Source organism: Urocampus carinirostris, chromosome 18, assembly GCF_059441175.1.
Source record: "Urocampus carinirostris isolate Australia breed hairy pipefish chromosome 18, RoL_Ucar_1.0, whole genome shotgun sequence".
NCBI lineage: Eukaryota > Metazoa > Chordata > Actinopteri > Syngnathiformes > Syngnathidae > Urocampus > Urocampus carinirostris.
This window is the reverse complement of record NC_142366.1, coordinates 20,033,463-20,048,055: the sequence shown is the minus strand read 5'-3', so window position 1 is coordinate 20,048,055 and position 14,593 is coordinate 20,033,463. Positions and strand designations below refer to the sequence as shown.

The 14,593-nt window shown below is 38.0% G+C and overlaps 2 protein-coding genes and 1 long non-coding RNA gene across 9 annotated transcripts in view; 2 read left to right on the top strand and 1 right to left on the bottom strand.

Annotated features, from left to right (window-relative positions):
• The window catches only part of nup58 (nucleoporin 58), an 18,507-nt gene extending 13,628 nt beyond the window's left edge, over window positions 1–4,879 (top strand). For 4 of the 6 annotated variants that reach the window (XM_088322370.1, XM_088322371.1, XM_088322369.1 and 1 more), the window contains 3 exons: window positions 972–1,055; window positions 1,464–1,562; window positions 3,913–4,879. In XM_088322370.1, the coding sequence (XP_088178496.1) occupies window positions 972–1,055; window positions 1,464–1,562; window positions 3,913–4,082 (353 nt within the window). In that variant the 3' untranslated portion in view covers window positions 4,083–4,879. The remainder of the gene's footprint in view (window positions 1–971; window positions 1,056–1,463; window positions 1,563–3,912) is intronic. The other 2 variants (XM_088322372.1, XM_088322373.1) reach the window with 2 other exon arrangements.
• On the bottom strand, window positions 85–6,921 carry LOC148348613 (uncharacterized). Its single transcript, XR_015847632.1, has 2 exons — window positions 6,779–6,921; window positions 85–1,582 (listed from the first exon to the last, which is right to left on the bottom strand). It is a non-coding gene; the product is annotated as an uncharacterized LOC148348613 (long non-coding RNA).
• ropn1l (rhophilin associated tail protein 1-like) lies at window positions 6,604–14,593 on the top strand. 2 transcript variants are annotated; one of them, XM_088322375.1, is made up of 6 exons: window positions 6,604–6,709; window positions 7,189–7,321; window positions 8,824–8,947; window positions 9,367–9,528; window positions 12,016–12,191; window positions 14,102–14,593. In XM_088322375.1, exons 2-6 carry the CDS (start codon window positions 7,191–7,193, stop codon window positions 14,181–14,183), a joined length of 675 nt encoding a protein of 224 aa, XP_088178501.1. In that variant the 5' UTR covers window positions 6,604–6,709; window positions 7,189–7,190; the 3' UTR covers window positions 14,184–14,593. The 2 variants fall into 2 exon arrangements, with proteins under 2 accessions (XP_088178501.1, XP_088178500.1); XM_088322374.1 differs by lacking the exon at window positions 6,604–6,709 and adding an exon at window positions 6,994–7,113.

Below are 14,593 nucleotides of genomic sequence, written 5' to 3'. Positions count from 1 at the left end.
TTTTTTGGCCAAGCTTGGGTGTAGCCGTAGCCAGAAGATCGCAGACAATTCGGTGAGGCTCAAGTTTTCAAAATTAAATGCAAATTTCTCGACCAATGTATTTTTTATTTTGAATCAATATTAGTTTAAAATGAAGTTCTTTGTACCGCTAGTAGGCGCTACATATTGCACAGTGTCTAAGTATTAGGTAGGTCATTTTTGGTGGTTCCTCTATGCCAGGGTGTCTAAACTACTGCATAGGGGCCATTTGTTGACTCTATGCAAAGCCTGTAGCATATACTATTCTATCTACCCTGGTCATATCCTTTGAGAGGGGTAACTAACAGCAAGACACACATACAAAAACAAGAAAAACATTTTAAAAAGGGAAAAAGTAGCTAAAAACACACACAACATTTTTGGGACCATGGCCAACCCAAATGCCCAACCACCCAAACAAGTTAAGCACCTCGGCACCCAAGTTGGTCATGCTTTCGTCCCTCCAGATGAAACGGGACACAAGAAAGCGGCCTTGTCACTCGGGTCAAGGTGACACAACACACTCTTCTGTTCAACAGCAGGGCCCGACCGCTTTCACTGGTTTACCCCTGCGGCATCATACACGTGCCCTGCCCATCCGTTAGAACACGTCTTAACATCCCACTATCCTTTTACAACACCTCCAATCATTCCTACCACCGACAAGCATATACTAAATTATATAAATACTTATATTATAACAATACGATTGTTTATTTTTTTTATACTAACTTTGCAGTTATTTAAGTTTTCCCTTAAAATCATAGATTGATAACTGGATAAGCTAAAGTGGCTCTTGTATCTTTCAATTTTTCTGCTCGTAGCCAGTGAAGTGTTCAACTTGAACTCTGGGTTTGAAACACGTTTAACCTAGTTTTGTGGGATCGTTGAATAAGGATACTTTGCCAAAGGTGGCTTTAAAATAATTAAAGGTTTTCTTCGTTATGCCATAGGGAACCAGGCACCCTTGGGAGGAGGGTTTGGCAACCCTTTTGCTACTGCAGTGGGCACTAGTTTGGGCACGACCACTTTGGGAGGTATCGATTAAGCTTTTTTTTAAATTTTATTTTCCCTCTAAGATTAATAGCGGCTGTGAGGTAGCAGTGTATGTTGAGTATGCGCTTGACTAAGCACATTCGCCTTCGTGCATGGCGTATATGCGTTGGCTGCTCCTTTGTGTTATGTTGTTTTAGACCTTCCACTATAATAACAGCATGCCCAAATACACTTAAAAAATAATTGACTTTGGAAAAACAAATTTGGCATGGTTTGATTGCACGTCATGTGGAGTCTGTGAAGTTCCCCTTTTCCTCTTTTTGGGCTTCTCTTTGCCTTGCCATGTTGTGTGCCTTCAGTGCAGTCCAGCACGCTAGCTTGCGCGGGCTCGCCAAGTTGGAGCTTTGCTCCAGGCTCTGACTGACTTTCATTGTTTGACTCTCATGCAGGTTTTGGTGCAGGTCCAGGTTTTGGTGGGGTGGGCACCGGGGGTTCTTCTTTCGCCTTTGCACCCACCACGAAGCCCACAGGAGGCAGTCTCAGTGCAGGTACATATAAACTGCAACAACTCATAGCAATACAACATATTAATGATACTAAATACTAAAATTTTAAACTTTTTTTTCCCATGTTTTTACAATTTTATTTTACTATTTTTTTTTTTTACCCCTTTTTTCCTCTCTTTTTCTTTTTGAATTTAAAGTAGACTTTAGGCAGTGTGCTTGGAGTTCCAAGCGGCAAAACTTCAAAAAAGGAAAATAAGGAAACCTTGAGAAGGGGGCCGCACAAGATGAAATCCTCCTTCCAGAAGAAAATTTGATTTGTTTTTTTCTGGCTAATAAAAAAGAAATTATACTGCTCATTTTAAACATTTTCCTGATTTCCAATATTTCAAACTGACCTTTAAATGCTTGTGGCACAGTGCAAAAAAAGTGAAGAAAAATATAGCCAAATATGGTAAAAAAAAAAGTTTTAAAAATTGCACTTGCTCTGCTTACGGATAATTCTGTCAATTTTAAGTATTTATCATGATTTGAAAATAACAAACATGTAGAAAGTAAATCCTTGTTTTTCGCAGGGGCTACGTCACCTCCAAAAAATCTGATATGCATTTTTTTTTTACTCTTATTAACCAATTAAATGCTCTATTATACTTTGAGACAACAGAACCATTTTATAGTCCCAATTAAATGCTCTATTATACTTTGATACAAATGAACCATTTTACAGTCCCAAGAATTTGACAAATAAAAGTACTTGTAGAGGTTTTTTCTCTTTACAAATAACTACTTTACCGTCAAATAATAACTTGAAGCACGAATGAGAACAAAGTGCTTCAAATAGCTGAGATTAGCACCGCCCCTGAGTGTTTTGTCGACTTAGGTTTTCCGAGTAACTGGAATTTGCAAGAGAGTTTGCACGTAGGTAATGTTAATTCGGCCATTTGTTTTACGTACGTGTTCGGTACATAATAAACAGCAGGGTTATTGACGCACAGGTAGAGAAGAGGCGCAGTGACTGTTTAGCCAATTAGAATACAGAACACAAAGCAGGATGTAAATCTGAAGTACTGAAAAGTAAACTGTATTGGACAACTATATATTTAAACAGATCATAAAGGTTAACTTGAAAGGATCACCATCATCCCTCGGTTTTTGCAGAGGTTACATCCCAAAAATGTCCTGCAAAGTACAAACCTATTTGAGTAATAATCTATTATACATTGAAACCAAAGAACAAGCCCAACCCAACAAGGCGGCAGTGGCTCAGGAGGTAGAGCACTCGTCTTGGGATCAGTAGATCGCATTTCGAATCCCGATTCCTCCGTGTTACATGTCGAAGTGTCCTTGGGTAAGACACTGAACCCCTAATACCCCCAATATGCAGGTTAGCGCCTTACATGGCTGCACAGCAGCTATTGGGAAATGTGAAGCATATTGTAAAGCGCTTTGGGAAGTCTTCATTGACTTGAAAAGCGCTATATAAATGCAGGTCATTTCAATTTATAGGCTCAAGTATGTGTTTAAAAACTAAAACTACTGTACATAACTGTTTTTTTTCTACGAATAACTTCTGTACTATCGAATTTTATTTATTTTAAAGTCATCTTCTATATTTAGATATATGAACTACAGATATGTGGCATGAATATGACATTCCAAACAACAGAGGTACTCTATAAACTTGTTTTAATCAATACCCTCTGTAATGTCAAATTATAATTTTGAAAATAATCTTGCTACTATATCGCATTATTGGTTATTGGTTATATGATTGGTTGATTGACTTGGGCACCTGTGCAGTTGAAGCAGCGTTCTACGGCACCCTGATTGAGGCAAAACACTCAATTTGGCCCAAAACAGTAAATAATGCACTTATGTCATTAGTATGACGATATATTATTATATTCTTGCCAGCTTTGTTTGGGAGGCTGTATTAAAAAGTAATTGAAGATGAATTCAGAACGTTTCAAAACTCCCCAATTCAGATATTATGTCGCCATCATGCTGACTTTATTGTTAAAACAAAAAATGTTTTGAGCATGTGGAGAACTCTAACTATATGGGCAATAGAAGGCTTGTGATTTTAAGTGCTTTTCTGGGTCCATTGTGTTTTGTTGACATGATGGCTTTGAGAGAAACTCAACGCGTAGGTTTTAGGTCCGTGTACAACTAAGACCGCAACGTTACGGGTAGAAAAGGGGCAGAGAACTGTTTAGCCAATCAATATGCAGAAACAAAGCACGATGAAAATGCACGAAACTGCGAACAAGTGAACCACGATACAGCGAGGGATTACTGTATTTTCATTGTTTTTTTCTCTGTGTTTTAACAATCAACAAAATCAAGACATAACAATTTTATGTTTTCCAATTTTCTGTTGGCTTTCCCCCCCAAGGTTTCGGCGGTACCAACACCTCAGGCTTTAACTTCAGCAACCCTGGCATCAACCCTTCTGCAGGACTTACTTTCGGGGTGTCAAACCCACCCACTGCCGGTTTTGGCACGGGAGCGCCTCTGCTGCAGCTGAAGAAACCCCCCGCCGGCAATAAACGTGGAAAAAGATAGAAACGGGACAAGATCCAAGCTTGATCGAGAGGCTGTCTGGTTCGGACTTTGCAGCTTTTTTTTAAGCCTTTTTTTCGCAAAAACATAAAAGCAGCTGAGAAAAACGTTATGGACGTTTCAGCACTGGAAATTGGGCAAGGATATCCTGTTCTTTGATTGGCCCTTACTTTCCATTCCATTCTATTTTAATCTGTTTTCTAACTGGTACCAAATGTGGACACATTTGGAATTGCAGTTTTGAGGTATATAACTACAAAACATCATCCATAATCTCGGACCAAATGCATTTTAGATTCACGAAAATCTTAATCATGTAACATTGCTTTTTGGAATGTGAGCTTTAGAAAACTTATATTGGTGAAGCTTAGCTGATACCGGCTCAAGTTCCGTCCGGATCGAGTTGCGTTTAACAGCGCATCGGGGGATTCCTGCCAGGTATACTTTTTGTTTTTTTAGTAATACATCCTGGTAGTCAATGAAGTTTTGTTTTACAAATTCAAAATTTCTGTGAAATAAGATATATTCGATGTATCTCGAGAATAAAACATCAAAAAAACTCCAGATGTATTGTGCACATTTTCCATTTTGCTTAGTCTTCTGACTGCTAATGCATGTGTCTGATTTGTTTTATATTTGCTCTTTTTTTTGTGTATCAATTCAGTCCTATGTTACTGTTTGTTGTAGTTTTTTTCCAACAACAATCTCTGACTATTTTCAATAAGTTGATAATAAAATTCTCCTATATAATGTTTTGTCTGTTTAGAGCATCTCTTCAATAAATGTTTGCAAGAACAGAATTAAGTTGCATTCATCTAATTTTTTTCTGTTTGTGTATGTACAGCAAGTATTAGTTACAGCTGCGTTTTTCGACGAGTGTGGCACGGGAAATAGCGTATTTTCCGCACTATAAGGCGCACCTAAAAGCCTTTATTTTTTTTCAAAAGCTGACCATGCACCTTATAATACAGTGCGCCTTATACATGGATCAATATTAAGTCGCAAAGTCTTGCAACTAAGGAAAGCAGCCGCCGACTAGATTTCCCCCCGAAGGTGAAGTAGTTCGCGGTGTATGCTGGGATTTATATACCGGCGTTTCATTTCCTAACCAATGTGTCAATCATCATTTGAATCAGTCACTATTGGCTAAAGTTATTCGGAGGTAAAGGGGGCGGATCCTTTTTATCATTTACAGGCTCGCATAGGCTAAAGGAGCGAAACAAAGCCTGCAAGATGAATGTAAATCACACTTTGGGTTGCACTACGGCATAGAGAAAACATTTTTTACTATTCTGTATTTGTAAATATTTTACTCTCCTGGATTTACTACACTCACGGTTGTAAGAAGACCATGGTTACGTATCATTATTGAACATAATGGCTGCAAAAGAATTTACCGGTAGGTGAGCTATGCGGCTTTATATTTTCCCGGTATCTTGTTTTAGAACGATCTAACTAAATTCAATTCAAAGTGTTTATAGTCATGCACAGTAAAGAACCCCGTTTCCCTGCACAATAAAATTATTACTTTGCTGTCCACACAGTTGCCAGCAAAAAATAAAATGGAAACTAAGAAATGTTTGGCATTTCTTGAATCCAAAGACTTTAACCTTCCGAATTATATTTGGAACGATGCATTTGAGTGATTGGTGACATCGTACAGACACCGTTTCCGTACATGTCTGAGACACGTATTTGCTTCTTTGCAAGCTTTTGGAATATTAAGGGGGTAATAGGTTTGACTGAACTATCTGGCTGTTTTGTCGACGTTCCCATTGTAGCGCCTTATAATCCGGTGCGCCTTATGTATGGAAAATATAGGACCAAAAACTATTTTTTGGGGGTGCGCCCTATAACCCAGTGCGCCTTATAGTGCTGAAAATACGATATATTATTTTTATTTTATTCTAACTATTGTGTTTGTCTGTTTTAGGTGTTTCGGGTTTGTTGGTTGAAAAAGATGAGGATTTTATCGTCTTAATGTACAATAAATGTTTCTGATAGCACTTTAAGTGGCAAGTTATTGGCTGAAAGTGTTGGATAAATAAATTTGATTTGATTTATGGCAGGGCAGCACGGCGGCGCAGTGGTTAGCGCGTGTGCGGCACAGTTCTGAGGTCGTGGGAACCTCCAGCGTGTATTCAAATCCAGCTACCGGCCTTACTGTGCGGCGTTTGTATGTTCTCCGGTCCAAAATTGTCCCTAGGTGTGACTGAGCGAGTGAGTTGTCTGTCCCCGTGTGCCCTGTGATTGGCTGGCAACCAGTTCAGGGTGTCCCCTGCCCACTGCCCGGAGATGGCTGGGATGGGCTCCAGCCCCCCCGTGACCCTAATAAGGGTAAGCGGTACAGCTGATGAGATGAGATTTGATTTAAGACAGTATTTATTTCTTTGTTTTTTTCCTTTAATTTAACCGCAAGAGTGCACGTTTCAATAATTACCAGCAGGAGGCGTCAACGATCCGGACTGACCCGCCAACAGCACCCCTTGGAAGGCAAGGTCCGTCGCTTGGCAACCAGCCAGCGTATAAAGACTTGGCTAGCCTAGCAATAAAACTCATTTGGGGATTTGAGGATTTACTAGCTTTTTCCTCGTTTTCTTGTCAACTTTTACCACTCAACAACAGCTCAGGTAGTATGTCTGTTTCTGTTATTATTAAATTAAAACATTTTGTGGTGTAAAAGGCATTCAAGTACTTACCGAAATCATACGTAATTATACTGTCTTGGGGTGCTTATAGTGGGACGTGTCTTTAAAATGCTATTAGTCAAAAGCTTATTTGCTCAACAAATTCCTTTTGTAAAAGTCGTCGAAGGCTTCACTTTGTCCACCCGACTTGCTTCTTATCAATCATTTGAGTGAATAAAGATAAGTAAACGCGTACATGACATCACCGACGATGTTTTGCTTATCAGGGAGTTTGTGATACAGAGTTAAAGTATTCGATGACGTCACGAGACAAGTACCTGTGTGCTTACTTGTGTTCACCTGTTGTCACTTCAATTCTAGTCTGCCTGACAACGCAAAACGTTCAAGTAAGTTGTGCAATTGTGATGTTTTATTTGTGGTGGTCCTGATTCACTGGATTTTATGTATTTATATTTTTACAGTCATGCCTCCTCCAGAGACCATGTTCTGTTCCCAGCAAATCAAGATTCCGACGGGACTTCCAGAAGTTCTCAAGAACTTCACCAAAGCAGCCATTAGGACTCAGCCCAAAGATCTGCTGGTTTGGTCCGCAGCGTGAGTTCAACTGATGCTGACTTTAATGTGGATGTTGGAAAATAATCTGTCCCAAGCATCACTGCACCAACGAGCTCCTTTTTGACCCGTGCACTCCCTTTGTTTTCATTGAGCTGTTTTAATTGGACCCCATGAGTTTGTTTGTGGTCTGTTTAGCTTCCATTCCACAAATAAAAGCAGCAAAATGAAAAAAAGTGTAACCTCTCTGGTCACACTATAAAAAAGAGTCACATGAAACTGACAAAATGTTAAACTCTACAATTTAAGGGTCTTAAAGAGTGATGTTGGTTAGGTTCGTGTTTAGTGAGGCAGTCGGATTTACAAATAAGTTAACCTACATCTTATCCATCGTTTGAATGGCAGAGCAAGAAAGCAATACAGTATATGATATGTAGCACCAGAAATGAAAGTTTTATTGCCTTAGCTTTACTTGAACTAAGTCTATATGCTACTCCATTTGAAGAATAAGTAGCTAAGTAATAGATAATAGATAATAATTTGGGGGAAAGAAAAGTCAATGCAACTGGAAAAAAACTGGATGGCACGATCAGCTGTTGGCTTATTAATACGATCAAAATGTCGTTGTTCTGGGCTAAAGTGTGCACCAAACAGGAATCATTTGTCTCACTTTCACTCTCTGTCATTAGGCAAGGCTCCTTTTCCACTAATAAATAAATAATCCTCCATGCAATAAGAAAAAAAATGACTGGATGGCTTGACTTGCTGTTAGCTTGCTAACTTGATCAATATTATATTATTTGGTGCTGAGGTGTGCGCTAGATAAAAATCCTTTTAATTTTTATTTCATTTTTATTTTTATTTTTAGCTTTAATTCCCATTTAACAGTACATGCCAGGTCATGCACGTCGTTTTAAGAGGATTGATAATCAATGTAATCATTTTTACATGCTATTATTGTTTGGAGATGTTTGATATAAAATTGAAAGCTTACAATAGACAGAAAAAGCTCATATTGTGAAGATAAAAATGATACATATTTTGATAGATATGTAGAAACGATCTTAGCTGCTACGGTTGAAAAGAAACAAAGCACTACTGAACCAGCAGATGGTGGTAAAACTACAGAAATGGAAAACAGTCTTGCGTTCTTTTCCTGACTGTAAAATAGCCTAAAATAAAAAACTGTGTTTTGTTGCAGTTTCCTACATTTTTAGTCTTTTTGGTTGAAGTCATTGTTTTACAAATTCATACAAAGAGAAGGTGAACAATATTACATACATAAATGTTCTTTCCTCTTGAAAAGGTTCCTAGAATTTGTATTTCAACTAAAGACATCGTCAAATTCTTATTTTATGGATTCGTGAGAAGGTCATTAAAACTATTCGTTTTAAACCCCTAAGAAAATAGACTAGTACGTTTTTAAAAATATATTTGTTGGTTAACAAATGAAGACCATTATTTTCATATTATTTTTTATTATTTAGCCCGTTTAGTGTTTACAAATGTAATTCTTGTAACGGCATCATGTTGACTTTTGACAGCTACTTTGAGGCGCTGGCTAAAGGAGAGACTCTGCCCGTGAAAGAGAGGCTGGAGTTGAATTATGGCAACCAGAATAAAGATGCAATGCTAACTCCAGGTCTATTAAAAACTCTTCATAAACAGGTAGTTTATTTTTTAAAATTATTTTTTTCAAAATGTAGATGTGTTTTTTTGTTTTTGTGATTGTAGATTATATAAAAATTGAGGTTAAACATCAGAAAATAAGAAACGTATAAATCCATGTTAATAAAACTGTCATGTTCTTTTGCTAGATCATATTTTCCGATATCTTGTAACTTTTTTTTTTACTTTACACAATGTTTTTCATATTTTACTGTCTTTTTTTCCACATTTGGGACTTAAAGGCCCCATTTTTTTTAAATAGCAAGGAAAACCATGTTTAAAACTAGAAAAAAATAAATGCCTATTTTTTTATGCATATAGTTTATACTGTTTGCACTCTCTATTATTTTGCATTTCTCCTGGTTATCATAATTTACCAGATTTTCATGCATAGACTGCACGTTTCCGCTCCACTCTAGCTGTCAACTGCGGAAACATGCGGAAGGGAAGCATTGATGGACAAATGGTTGGCTTTGTGTCTGCCAATGGAGCAACTGGAGAACATGTTGATACTGGGCAACTTCAGCATGGAAATCAGCTGGATGGAGTTTTTTGCGCTGGGCTGCAGTGCTCTCGGAGATGTGAGACTCTTCTTACTATTATTCATGCAATCATGAGTAGAGTGATACATCTACGTACATTAAGAGATTAATTCAAACAGGATTGTGCTTGTAATTTGTATTTTCTCATGTATCGGATAATTTTCCCTATATGAAATAATTGAACAACACAATCTATTCCTGGCCTCCCAATAGCATGTAAATTAAACCTAAATAGCTATAAAACACATCTTCATGATCACTGAAAACACATTCAAATAGTGATTGAACAGAATACAGTTACAAGATAAATAAGATGATATTAACGGAATAAAATGTGAGTTCATTATGAGCACTTAGCATGAAGCGAGTTGGCGGTTGCATGACACAGGACTGTCCAAGCATGAGAGACTTCTGATGATATGTAAAAACTAACTGTACACTTAAAATCAAAAAAGGAATGTACAAACAAAATATTTTTCAGCATCAGTGTGTATTTTCTTTCTTTTATTTTAATGAAGCGTGGCGTATTATCTTCCGCGGCTTTGTTATCTACTCTCGCTGCTTGGCCGTTCTGCACAACAGAATGTATGCTCGCTCTCTTCTTGATTTTCTTAAACCAGCTATGGCTGGCTTTGAAATCCATCTAGTTGAACTCAATGATGACTCTCCCTCTGTTAAGGCTGCCTCAAGTTGTAGGTCTTCATAGATTGACAAATGATGCTCTCTGTGACGGTATCTTTCGCTAGCTCCTTATGTCCACAATAACAAGTCTCTTTGTCCCTTCATGAATAGTCAAAGAAAAGTCCCCACTGGCCTGTTTTAAAGCCTTGATAACATTTCTGTTTCAATAGCGTATGAGTAGGTGATTTTTAGGTGATTGTACAGCATAGCTAGGTCACTCACACTAAACAATGCTGACAGTGTTTGACTATTATTTCCTGCTTTATTTCAATTGACATCAATCTCTTTTTTTCCTGGAAAACACCTTACCGTTTCCTTTTCCTGATGTCATGGCTAAGGTCACAAAAAGCCACAAAAATGAGATGCAAAGTGATAAAAGAAACTTCCTACAGAATATAACCAAGTGTCTGATGGTGGGAAGCGCATGCGCTAACTGGGACAAGCAAGATTTATGCTCCAAATACGTCTCTTAGATCAAAGAGTGACTTCATGCTTGTTCCATCAATTGGTTTCTATTTGTTTGTGTTACCCTAACGCTAAAATGCTAAAAGTAAGAAAAGGCTTCTTTCAAATACAGCCCAAAGAGTTTACTTGACTGCTCTAAGAAATGCGCTTACTTACACTTGCAAAAAAGGAGCTGGACAAATGCTTCATTGATGACACAAGCCAGAAGATGGTGCCTACGAGTACATCTATCCATACTCTGCATAGCTTTTTCTCAGTAGGATTGCCAGGGAATCCATCCCAGCCATCTTCGGGCAGTGGACATAGAATATCCTGAAATTGTCACCAGGCACATGGAGACATTCAACCATTCATACGCTCAATAATACCCAGGAGCAGTTTGAATTTGCCAATTGACCTGCTATGCATGTTTTTGGAATGTGGGAGGAAACAAGTGCCCAGAGGAAACCCACGCAGGCACAAGGAGAACATGTAAACTCCGCAAGGGGATGCCCGTAGCTGGAATTGAACCCTGGAACTCTGCACCGTGGGGTTGACGCACCAACCACTCATGCACCTTGCCGCCCGCATAAGTACAAAAGTAACAATTTGTTCAGCTCCTGAAGACCTTAGGCCACAATCATGACTTTAAGCCAGGAGATGGTGTTAGATAATAATATTTGTGTAGAAGTACATACATTTCTTTGACCCACTTGAATAAATTCTTCATTTTCAGCTTTTTAAGGTTAGAGATGGCGTTTGGACTCTACTACGGTGAAGCAGTCCTTTTCTCAGTGGAGCACCATTTTTGTGCTCCACTGAGAAATAGGAATGAAAAAAAACCTGCAGGGATAAGCATGACTTCTCTCTCCAGCACTACCCCCAGGCCCCGTTCATCGAAATTAATGTGTTCTGCCCCGAACAGGCCTAACAAAAATAAGATAAAGGCAGATAGGTGCAATGGAAAATAAAGCATAAGGGCTCATTGAACTAAGTTGGGCATTGTTAACACACACTTAACAGAGAAAATATTTAATTTTCAACATTTTAAGGACACCTCAAACTCCACACCCCACCTTTAATTATTCTATTATTTAGCATATATCACAGTATAATAAAGGTTTGATATGAAATGGCCTCACTGCATGTGGGTTGGCAAAGTTGCTCATTCAGAGTCATAGGAAGGCGTTCACGGCCTATGTCCCCACACGACACCAACTCTGGCTGACAGTAAATTTCAAGCTTGGATAACTCTTGCGGATAATATGCCCAATGCCCATCAAGCTGGAAAAGGGATGAAATTAATTCTACACTTCAACCACACGATGCCAGTCAAGCTCTGTAGCAAATCTCATGCTTGTGTGTGTTGTAATATGCAGTTTATGCCTTTTCATTTACAAGTCTCTCAAGACCTCCCTCAAGGTCGCTTGTGAGCTCCTGACCGAAGATGAGGAGGGGGGTGCTGCAAGGATCCCCTTTGAGACGTTTTCATTGCTGTGCACCTATCTTGCAAGCCTGGACCCAGAAATGCCGCAAGGCCACATCGACCGCTTCCTCACAAGCCTGGAGCCTCAAGTGTAGGTTTATTCTGATCTTTTTAGCTTGGGGTCGAACTTCACGTTTGCCACTTCTCAATGTGGGTAGGGTCTCATGACACAAAGAAAACTGGAAAGTCAAATGTCCCTTTAGGGAAAATATTTAGTAGGTTAAAAAAAAAATCTGAAATTCTTTCTATCAAAGCAGAAAATCTCATGAGACCTCAAAGATTTTTTCTGTATAATTTCCAATTATTAACCACACACTATAAAATGGGCTGAATTTGCTTACTTTTTGGGACTACAACGTGCACCTAAAAAAAACCCCGAAACCTTCGCCTCATAAACCAGTGTGCCTTATACACCATACAATATGGTGCATAAAATTGGAAACGCGTAATTACAATGAAGTGCTACTACAAACGGTATTCTTTTATAATTGAATCAATTGTTTTAGTGGTGCAACACAATTTCATGTTCACTGATATACCCTCTGCTATGAGGCAAGAGAATTGCGTGCCTCACTCTTCATCTAAAGATGCTTTGCACAGTACTATAATATGTTACATACTAGTTGAATTACTAATATTCATAATGTAAAATGAAAATTCAGCAATTTACAGAAATTGTAAAGTTAAATGAGAAAGAAATGGAAACTGAAAATTGATTTTTTTATTTTTAGTTTTATTCTTACTAATTAAACATCCAGAACATTTTTAATGGCAATTATCATCATTACACATAACACCTAGCAGCTATTTCTTTTTTTCTGCTCATTACTAATTTTTGATGTTGTTTTTCTGTTTTTTACAGAACTATGTAAACAATTTAGTCTCTAATTAAGGCAAGGCAAGTTTATTTGTATAGCACAATTCATACACAAGGCAATTCAAAGTGCTTTACAGAAATGGCAAAGAGACAGGTTAAAAACACACAATTACAGTTAAAACAGAATAAAAGACATTGCAAATTTAAAATGTGTTTTTTAAAATGCATTAAAACCACAGATAAAACATAATAAAATCAATGAATTAAAGTAAAGTAAAAGTGAAGAGTGCAGATAGAACCCTTTCAGTTGTATGCATAACAATTATGCTCAAACTTTTTATCATTTAATATTCAACCCAACCCAAATTTGTCTGTTAAAAAGTGATAATGCTTTTGAGAACCTAAATGTTTTCATTATTATTATTGTGCGGCACAGTTCTGAGGTCATGGGATCAAACCTTCCTGTTTGGAGTTTGCATGTTTTTCCCGTGCTTGCGTGGGTTTCCTCCGGGCACTCCAGTTTCCTCCCACATTCCAAAAACATGCATGTCGGGTGAATTGGCCGGTCCAAGTTTTTCCTAGGTGTGAATGAGCAAGTGGATCTGTCTCTGTGTGCCCGGAGAGTGGCTGGCAGCTGGCAACCAGTTCAGGATGTCCCCTGCCCACTGCCCGCAGATGACTGGGGTGGGCTCAAGCAAACCCGTGACCCTATTGAGGATAAGCAGTGCAAATAATGGATGGATGTATAATATGCAAGAACTTTTCACATTATAGAAAACTGGATGTCATTGCAAATATGTCACCAGTTTAGGAATCTAAGTTTAAATTTAGGGCCTCTTGCAAACCCCACCATTTTTTAAGTTCATTTCTTCACTGACATAACAAATGTGGCAATGCAAAGTGGTTTTAAGTAAAAAAAAGAAAAAAAGAAAGGCAGGCATAGAAAGCCTCTTTATGGGTCTTTCCCTGCTGTGAAAAAGATTACAGAACAACATAATTGTGGCTTTATGGACTCTATAGTTTTTTTTTGTGCAATTACGTTATTCCATTGTCGCACTTTTGAACACTTTTTTCGTCATTGTGCTTTATGGTTTCCGAGGCAACTCTGCCAATTAACTATACATGTATTATTATGTCATGCAAGTTTCGGTGTATTTTAAAAAGAATCACATTTCACATTGCAGAAAACTACAACATGGCCTGATCAAACCTCTTGACTTCATCCATCGAGAGGATATGAACCCACCCAGTGAGTCATTGGACTAAAGTTCAGCAAAAACACACTCAGAATTTTTCAGTGTGTTACACAACACTAAGATGCACTCCTATGTCAATTCGTAAGTTGTGGTGGAAAGTATATTGACAAAAGGTGAATATTGTGGAGCTTTTTTTGCAAGCTGGCAAGAGGCAACCACTACTATGATTGTAAGCCTCTTAGCTCAATGATGTACATATGATTTAATCATCCTAGCGTATTAGCAAATGATTGATTAATTGCCAAGACAACATTCATTCAACAGTTAATCACTTAATTTCCATGAATTCAATAACTTAATTGAGCTGTTGACACTGGTGTTGTCATTCTTTCCTTGTGTGTTTGCACATTTATAAATATATGTATTATTCATCCAGCTTTATGACAAGTAATAATAAATAATGCTGTTTTTATTGCTGTA

Coding starts and splice junctions, on each gene's coding strand:
- ropn1l (XM_088322375.1), top strand. CDS start 7,191: ATGCCTCCTCCAGAGACCATGTTCTGTTCCCAGCAAATCAAGATTCCG. Junction 8,948..9,366: donor TAAAAACTCTTCATAAACAG/GTAGTTTATTTT, acceptor GCTCCACTCTAG/CTGTCAACTGCGGAAACATG. Junction 12,192..14,101: donor ACAAGCCTGGAGCCTCAAGT/GTAGGTTTATTC, acceptor TTCACATTGCAG/AAAACTACAACATGGCCTGA.